Source organism: Zea mays, chromosome 5 (genome assembly GCF_902167145.1).
Source record: "Zea mays cultivar B73 chromosome 5, Zm-B73-REFERENCE-NAM-5.0, whole genome shotgun sequence".
NCBI lineage: Eukaryota > Viridiplantae > Streptophyta > Magnoliopsida > Poales > Poaceae > Zea > Zea mays.
In genome coordinates, this window is record NC_050100.1 from 122,969,573 (window position 1) to 122,978,374 (window position 8,802).

At 40.4% G+C, this 8,802-nt stretch overlaps 1 protein-coding gene across 3 annotated transcripts; it reads left to right on the forward strand.

Annotated features, from left to right (window-relative positions):
• Positions 1–2,081: 2,081 nt before the first annotated feature.
• On the forward strand, positions 2,082–6,665 carry LOC100274137 (putative beta-ketoacyl synthase family protein). Of its 3 annotated transcripts, none has more exons than XM_008683312.4 (13): positions 2,082–2,567; positions 2,683–2,744; positions 2,827–2,898; positions 3,290–3,376; positions 3,460–3,611; positions 3,940–4,020; positions 4,114–4,147; positions 5,273–5,339; positions 5,440–5,516; positions 5,636–5,696; positions 5,963–6,045; positions 6,141–6,212; positions 6,306–6,665. In XM_008683312.4, the coding sequence occupies exons 1-13, from the start codon at positions 2,378–2,380 to the stop codon at positions 6,468–6,470; spliced, it is 1,203 nt and encodes a 400-aa protein (XP_008681534.1). In that variant the 5' UTR covers positions 2,082–2,377; the 3' UTR covers positions 6,471–6,665. The 3 variants fall into 3 exon arrangements, with proteins under 3 accessions (XP_008681534.1, XP_008681535.1, NP_001141987.1); XM_008683313.4 differs by having other exon boundaries at positions 2,082–2,525; NM_001148515.1 differs by having other exon boundaries at positions 2,183–2,525; positions 2,640–2,744; positions 6,306–6,655.
• Positions 6,666–8,802: the final 2,137 nt, after the last annotated feature.

Below are 8,802 nucleotides of genomic sequence, written 5' to 3' on the forward strand. Positions count from 1 at the left end.
TGTATTTCTCTTGACCGGATATGGATAGTTAAGATTTAGAACGGATACATGATGGAACCGGGTAATAATCCAGACGGGTAAGAAACAGATAATGGATACTACTCGGATAGATAATTATCGGGTAGTTAGTCCCGATGATATAATCGAACCATCCAACAAATACATAAATTAAGCAATATATAATCATGTATATGATAGATCAAATGTAGCAAAGGAAACTGATAAAATTGACATCATGTAGATCAAAGTTACTAATCACAAGAACATTGTAGAACCAACACCACAATATTAAAAATCCATAAAATATTCTAGTTTCACTCAAAAAATGCAAATAAGTTACAAAAACTAATAAACATTTTATACGAAGATAAATCAAGTTCTTGTATAAAAAATAATAAAGTAAAGTACTAATTATGTTGAAACTTGGATACTTACAGTGATTTCACATGTAACTCATACAAATAAGTGAAAGTGAAATAAAGAAACGCGGACATCTTATAAATCTTATGATCCAAACATTTTTTATGGTTATATATAGACATATGTTGTGCCTCCGTAAAATTTCACGGTTTTTGAGGCTATTTATGTATTATTAAATTCTTATCATAGAAAATCATCGAAATACAATTAAATCCATGAAATATTGTAGCGTCGATCAGAAATTGCAAATAAGTTACCGATACTAATAAATAGTCTATAAAAAAGATAACCTTAACCTTAAGTTCCCACATAGAGATAACCTTAAGCCCCACACATAAAAATGATAAAAGTCTATTAATTTGATATAAATTTGGATATTATTTCATTGATTTTGACATAAAGATATGTTTAAACAAAAAATTGATAGACTACAAAGTTATAGATCTCTTTGAGCTCTACAATTTTCATATAAACTTTTCTTCATCTGATTTTATATGTAAAAGTTATGATTTTATAACTATATTATGCAGAAAAAGAAAAAAACGGGTACTCGAATTCCGGGTACCCGTATCCGACCCGAATCTGAAACTGTATTATCCGAGTATTACTTGTATCCGTCCCGAATATAAAAATATCCGAATCCGTATCCGAAAAAACGAATATTTGCACTATCCGTATCCGATACCCGACGGGTATACTTAGAGATGGCAATGGGTAAATACCCACCGAGTATTACTACCTCATACCCATACCCACGACACAAAAATAACCCCATCGGGTCACCCATATACATTGGCGGGTATGAATTTACCCCCATACCCATACCCATGTGGGTATGGGTTACCCATCGGGTCACCCGTACCCACAAAAATTAAAAATCTATCAAAACATTATATTATACAAATGTCAAGTATATCCATCTAAATACTATTACAAAATTTCTAGCATTATTTAACCATCCATTCAACACACCAAAGATAATTGGATAAAATAGTAACACTAGGATAGTACTACATAGCACATTATATGTTCCATTACATGGTCATTAAATTGTTGTTAAGCCTTCTATTACATTATGGCCTAAAAAGTAGTAAAAAGGATGGATGACTAAAACCCAAGTTAATGTTTGGGCTAAGTTTATATTGGGTATTTTATATCCACGGGTTAACGGGTATGGGTGAAGGCGGAACATTCTAATACCCGTTTACCCATTGGGTGAAGATTTTTGCCCAATAACAAACCCGCGGGTAGAATATTTAGCCCATATACATACCCTAATGGAGTAAATACCCATCGGGTATCGGGTCGCGGGTACCCATTGCCATCTCTAGGTATACTCGACCCGTTTTCACCCATAATTGTGGTCTTGTGTGCGGGGCGTTGAGAGGGCGGTTTGTGAGTGATGATCTACAGATTTATGACCGTTGGATATAATTGAGAGGGAGAGGGAGGAGGTAAATGAAGCAATACAGAGTGTAGGTTTTAATGGTGAGATAATTTATGTTAATTTTTTGTGTGTACTTAGTGATGTTTTAAGTGGTGGATTATACGAGGCAGAGATAGAGAAGAGATAGAGAGTAAAGATAGACAAGAAAATTCAAAGGTCCGTTGCATCACAGTAATGGCCCGTCAGCCTGCTTCCCTTGGCCCATCTAGAAAGCGGTTGCTTCGGGCTTCGAGGCCTTACTCGTCGGCTGCTCCTGCCCGCCTCCGTCTCCCACAGCCCACAGTCCCACACAGCCACGGCCACGCCGCCGTCCTCGAGCCGCCTGATGAGCTGCCTCCGCCGCGCTTCCCGCCTCACCCGGGGTCTCTCTTCCTCCTCGGCGGCGGAGGCGGAGACGCTCCCGCCGCCGCGCCCCTCTGCGGGTCGCCGCGTGGTCGTGACGGGGCTGGGCGCCGTCACGCCGCTGGCGCGCGGCGTGGGCGCCACCTGGGATCGCCTCGTCGCGGGGAGATGCGCCGTGCGCTCTCTCGCCGCAGAGGACCTCCGCTTTCCGGAGGAAGCAGCGGGGAGGACGCTCGAGCAGCTCCCGTCCAGGGTGGTCGCCGCCGTGCCGCGCGGGAAGGGCGAGGACGAGTTCGCCGAGGACACGTGGACCAAGGTGTCATGCTTTACTTTTGTTGCTCACGGTGTCCATGTGCGAGTACGCGATCATTGTGCCATTTGTTTGCTTACTTCATGTTCTTAATTTTTTATTGAACTTTCTTGTTTCCAGGATAAATCTGTATCAGGATTTATTTCCTATGCTCTGTGTGCAGCTGATGAGGCTTTAAGAGATGCAAATTGGTTGCCTTCCGAAGATGATAAGAAGGAAAGAACGGTACCATGTGTCTTCTGTAGAAGCTCATTTTCATATTCGTACTTGTATTTTTGAGTTCTGGGTCTGATTAATGCTGTATCAGGGAGTCTCTATTGGTGGAGGGATTGGAAGCATCTCCGATATCTTAGATGCATCACAAATGATCATCGAAAATGTTTGTATCCTTGCTCCTGCACTGCAAGTTTGCTGTTTGCAACACCAACACTCATTGTATGCTATGGTAGTTCAATTTTAAATGATGCATTTTAAATGATGATTGCAAACAGTTAGATAATTCCTCTTCATTGATATGTGTTTCTATGATCTCAACTTCTGTTCATCTATTGTATGATATGTTGAGAATGTATCGAGGAAATGCAATGTTAGAAGTCTTGTTTAGACCAGATCACCAGATGTCCAAAAGCAATCCAATATGTATATGGTTTATCTTGTTGCCATGCTTTTGGCTTGCAATGACACACATGCATCACAATATAAATGATCATATTCTAGTTACTTCCAATCCTGAAAGGTATAGTGTTGTTTTTTTTTTCCTTTTTTAACAGCGTCTACGTCGTCTCAGCCCATACTTCATCCCCAAGATTTTGATCAACATGGCATCAGGTCATGTCAGCATGAGATATGGTTTCCAGGTGATCTTCCTTGTTGCCATTTAGAATAGCTATGGTTTTTCATTGAATGGATGTTAATAGTAGTAGTCATGCTTCTAGCTTAGGGTCCAAACCATGCTGCTGTGACAGCTTGCGCCACTGGTGCTCACTCTATTGGCGATGCTACTAGGATGATCCAATTTGGTGATGCCGATGTGATGGTGGCTGGTGGAACTGAGTCCAATATTGATGCTTTGTCTATAGCGGGATTTTCTAGGTAAGTATGTTCCCAAATGTTTTGTTTTGTCTGTCTTCCAAAACACTACTGTATGTTTTGCTTGCAAAAAATAGTACTGTGTGTGCTTTCCTTTTATGCTTTACTATGGTTATTAGGAGACATCACTGAATATGAGGGTTGTAGTAAGCAATAGAGAACCCATTTTTTCGCATCCACTAACAACCACTCAAATGTAAATGCAAATTTGCAAACTTTAGGTACCTTCATGTTTTGGCTTTTGCCCACTGTTGCTGATCGATATGTAGTTTTCCTCCTTATTAGTGCGACCAACCAATACCTTATTCCATTTTTCATTTACATTTTGCAGGTTAAGAGCATTGTCTACAAAATATAATTCCTCTCCACTTTTAGCTTCAAGACCTTTTGATTGCGGTAGAGATGGATTTGTGTATGTCATGCCACTGTTAGATTTTGTCTGTGTTTAATCTTCTGCTTATTCTTTTTTCCATGCTCTTACCATTTGTTCTAAACTGATGAATAGGATTGGTGAGGGCTGTGGGGTCATGGTTTTGGAGGTGAGTGGTTTGGGACTTTAGGTATTGTTGCTTAAAACCAATCATTACTTCCAGTAACACACAAGGCAGTATTGAAGAGCAATGCCTGTCTTTTCTTGACATTTCCACTCTCTGCTCATTTTATACGTATTGTAGATTATTTACCTCCAGGTTTTAAAGTCGGCTAGTCGACTCTAGTCACTTGAACACCGATAAGGTGACTAATCGCGATTAGTCGAGCCTAGTCAACTCCTAACAAAACCATAACAAAACCATATGTATATAGTAGTACACCATAACAAAACCATATGTATATAGTCGAGCCTAGTCATTTTATAGTAGTACACCATAACAAAACCATATGTATATATATAGTTGTAGCAGGACTGCAATACATTAGTACACTATAGTTGTAGCAGGCACGCACAATACTGCTGAACAAGTGAACAAGCAAAAGAACAAAGGCATTACCGTCTGAAGAGGTGCTCATCTCGGTCTGAAGTTCAGAACAGATTATGAACTGTGAACTCTGAAGAAGTCTGATGTTCTCTAGGGTGGTCAGGAAGTCTGAACTATGAAGAAGTCTGAACTCTGAAGTTTAGGATGGCTGCACGCTGGACGGTGGACACCGGTGGAGGCATGGAGCGGAGGCGGGCGCTGCACACTGGAGGGCGGAGGCTCGAGCACAAGCCTCTGCAGCAGCCACACGATGGAGCAGAGAGCCGCCGGAGTAGAGGGGGCGCAGTCGCACGCTGGAGAAGGGGCGACGGCTACTGTGCGGCTGCTGTGGTACAGTAGGGCAACACAGGGTTTCTACTTTTTACTGTAGAGATGGTGGGCCGGCCGCCAACCCATAGAACATAGGACAGATTACAGGCCCAAACCAGGCATAAACTAGTCGGTCATAACACCTAATCGGGTGACTAATCGCGATTAGTCGGTGACTAGAACGACTAATCGGTTCCTAGTTGGCCTAATCGAGTCGAAGCTCCTAATCGTGCTTACTCCGGCGATAAGGCCGACTAATCGCGACTAATCGCGATTAGTTGGACGACTTTAAAACCTTGTTTACCTCCCTATGTTTTGTCAAAAATTATCCTAGGGCACCCTAATTATTTCATAGTTTAACCATCCACTTCTCTACAGGCACTTGATCATGCAAAGGAACGCGGTGCAAAAATATATGCTGAAGTTCGAGGCTACGGAATGTCTGGTACCCTTGTTATTCCTCAATGAAGATTGTTTATGTCTTGAACACAAAGGTTGTTTCTGTCATTAGTATATGCCAGATTATGAAGCTCAGTTTTTCCCAGGTGATGCACACCACATAACTCAGCCACAAAGTGGTGGTAGAGGTGCTATTTTAGCCATGAAGCGTGCTTTGGACCAGGTGCAAAATCATATGCGCCTTTGTTGTTTTATGCTGCATATTTGAGCTGTTCTTTAGTATAAAAGAAGTTAGGAACGGTATGACTGTTTCTTTAATTTGTGCTCTGATCCTCTTTCCAGTCAGGTCTTCATGTAAATGAAATTGGTTATGTGAATGCGCATGCCACGTCGACTCCTCTTGGTAAGCACTCAGTCACATGCTGAAGACGTTCAGATTAGTCAGTATCGACTTAGCTATAACTTGTGTTCTGTTCTATTTATGGGATAACTTCTGTTTCTGATCGCAAGCTATATGGAACTAGTTTTTGTTTGAACCACAATTATGCTAATCCATGTCGCTTCTGTTTGTTCTGTTCTTTTTAGACAACTTACGATTCCAATTCTGAGCTAATAAATAGAGTAGCAATAGATGACTTGACACTTAATTTGGATTTAACCCACAATCAGGTGATGCTGTGGAGGCGAACGCGATCAAATCTGTATTTGGCGACCACGCAGCATCCGGTGATCTTGCAATATCCTCAACAAAGGTAGCCTCCCACGCCACAGTGCTATCAAAAATTACATCTGTTCTCCCTTCCGTTTTTTCCCCTCCCAGCCCATTCCAACACACGACTTTGTCTAGGGAGCAATTGGTCATCTGCTAGGGGCAGCTGGATCAGTGGAAGCAATCTTCACTGTGCTAGCAATTCACCACGTACGCCGTCTACCATCTGTTGGTTTTGACTTTGGAGCAGCAGCTCAATTTGTACTCCTGTGCTGAACTCACATCGTCATCTGCTGTTTTCAGGGACTCGCTCCGCCTACTCTTAACCTGGAGCGGCCGGACCCGCTGTTCGAAGGGGCATTCACGCCACTAGCTGCGCCCAAGAAGATGTCGATACGAGCAGCCATCTCCAACTCTTTCGGGTTTGGTGGAACTAACACGTCGCTGCTGTTCTCGTGCCCGCCCTAGTCCTAGTGTAACGGCGCTCTGTTTTCTGGTCCTCGCTGGAAGTGAAGAGGCTTCCTGTAATATTCAGATATGTTCCGCAAGGCACCACCCGCCTTTAGCTGAAGTTTCTTCAAGTTGTTTTTTTTCAAGTCTTAGTTAAACTCTGTTTCGTTATTTTTTTTAAAAAAAGGAAAAAGATGGAAATTTGATAGGTGAGTGAGACGTTCCCTTTGGACATCATTAGCGTAAAATCTGTACTACTGCTATGATATAACGTGTCCAACATAGACATCACTTGCTCTTCATCGGAGAAAGCAGTTCAAAGTGAAAAACTATGGGCATGTTTAGTTCGTGGTTAACTGTGCCACACTTTGCCTAAGATTAGTCGTTCGAATTAAAAAACTAACCTTAGACAGAAAAGTTAGGTAAAGTGGGGCAAGTTAGGCATCAATCCAAACAGGCCTTGTTTCTTTTGGTACTTGGGTTCGTGGTCGTGTGTGCATGGCCCCGTAGGTCTTTCTAGAGTTAGACTGTGGTATTTAGCTTGAGCTAAGAACATGTTACCCGCACACAAAAGGCACAAACGGAAACAGTTACTTCCGGTCATCGATGATGTGTAGATTTAGATAGGATCTACCCTTCAGTGACACTATCTCCAAAAACTCTATGCTCTCCAATATTGTTTCAGCTTTAACCCAAGAAAGATGATTTCTTCAATTCCCTTTTCTCAAAATTATTTTCTGCCCATACAAAGCGAGTGACGTTTAGTTTTTTTGGGGTTTTTATTAGTCGTTTGAAGTTGTATCGTGGTTTTTTCTTTTCAATCTATCTATACTAATATGTAATCTATCAGTTTAAATTTTGCTAAAGTCACCTAACCAAATCATCATCACACCCATAACTATTACTAAATCCATCAAATAAACTACACCCAGATTTAACACACCATCAAAACCAACGGTTCAAATTGCTGAATAATTCTCTTTTCTTTACTCACTCAAATCCAACTAAAATATTATTTGGATCATCCTTCTTCCCTCTCTCTCTTCTTCTTCGTGACCCCGCTGCCCTTAGCCTCGCCCCTCACACCGCCATTGTCGCCACCATCAATCTCTCCCTTTATGTCGTCGTCGTCGATTCATTCTATTCCTTTCTCGGGATTGTAGCGTTAAACCGATAACACGGACTATATGCTAGCCTTTACTATAAAAACTAGGCCGGCCCTTTCCTTTTTTTTCTTATTTTAATAAAATCAGCGGCAAAAGCTTTTGTCACCCTGAAAAAACTGCTATTTAACTTTTGAGGTGAAAACGAAAGTACTGATTTTTAAATTTTATTTTGTGAACATGAATTATCTGTGGCACCCATCATCCGTTTCCTTTGCTGGTGATTTTTTAAATCCGCTATTTTTAGCTTTGCTTTACCAATTCTACAGTGGAGTAGTTTTATCGTCTCATCAGCTATCAACCATCATCAATCCTTACCTAGTACAATTCTCTAATGCACAGCCTTTATCGTCAACCTACATTCTACACACTTTTATGTGAAATGAACACGCCATTTTATTGATATAAAATTCACCTTTATATATAATTAAGCAAATAAAAATTATATAATTTATAAATATAAATATACATTTAGTTTATACATCATAAATAAAATTTACATAAATAATAAAACAAAAAATACATAATATCTTAAACTAAACAATTACATAATTCATATTTTTTTAGGTTACAATTTTATTTTATTTTTTGAAAATTTTATGTTTTTTTGGGACATCAAAATGACATAGACCAATCAAAAAACGACACGTGACAAGAAACGGTCAGTACCGACCAATCATAGTTGGTACCGATCAATTCACTAGTCGTCGACGATGCCATCGAATGCAAGGCGATACCGACCGTGGTTGGAACCGAGGGAGGATGTACCGATCATAGGCCCCTAGGCGATACCGACACCCGTCGGCACAGACCTATGGTTGGTTACAACCCAACTGGTCTATATATATCACTACATTAGCAATTGACTACACAACCGACTGCGCTATCGACCATAATCAGCCCGTATCTACCACAACGCTCCAGTACACAACCTTTACCATCAGAAAACAACCACATCGACCTTTTCTTTTACAGGTTTGTATCTAAAACAAAACATGACTCATAACTCAAACAAAGTACGTAAACCACTAAAAACATAGCTCGTTAAAAACAAAGCTACATAAATTAAATATAGTACATAAATTGTGACAAATTTAATAAAACAATATAATTAAATAGTTAATAAAAACTACTCTTCATTCTTCTACTCGACTTCTTTCTTATTTCCTTGGGCATCTATTTTTAAT

Excerpts from the sequence above, each read along its gene's own strand:
- LOC100274137 (NM_001148515.1), top strand. The coding sequence starts at position 2,193 with ATGAGCTGCCTCCGCCGCGCTTCCCGCCTCACCCGGGGTCTCTCTTCC. Across the intron at positions 4,148-5,272 it reads GTGGGGTCATGGTTTTGGAG|GCACTTGATCATGCAAAGGA; the intron begins GTGAGTGGTTTG and ends ACTTCTCTACAG. Across the intron at positions 6,046-6,140 it reads TTGCAATATCCTCAACAAAG|GGAGCAATTGGTCATCTGCT; the intron begins GTAGCCTCCCAC and ends GACTTTGTCTAG.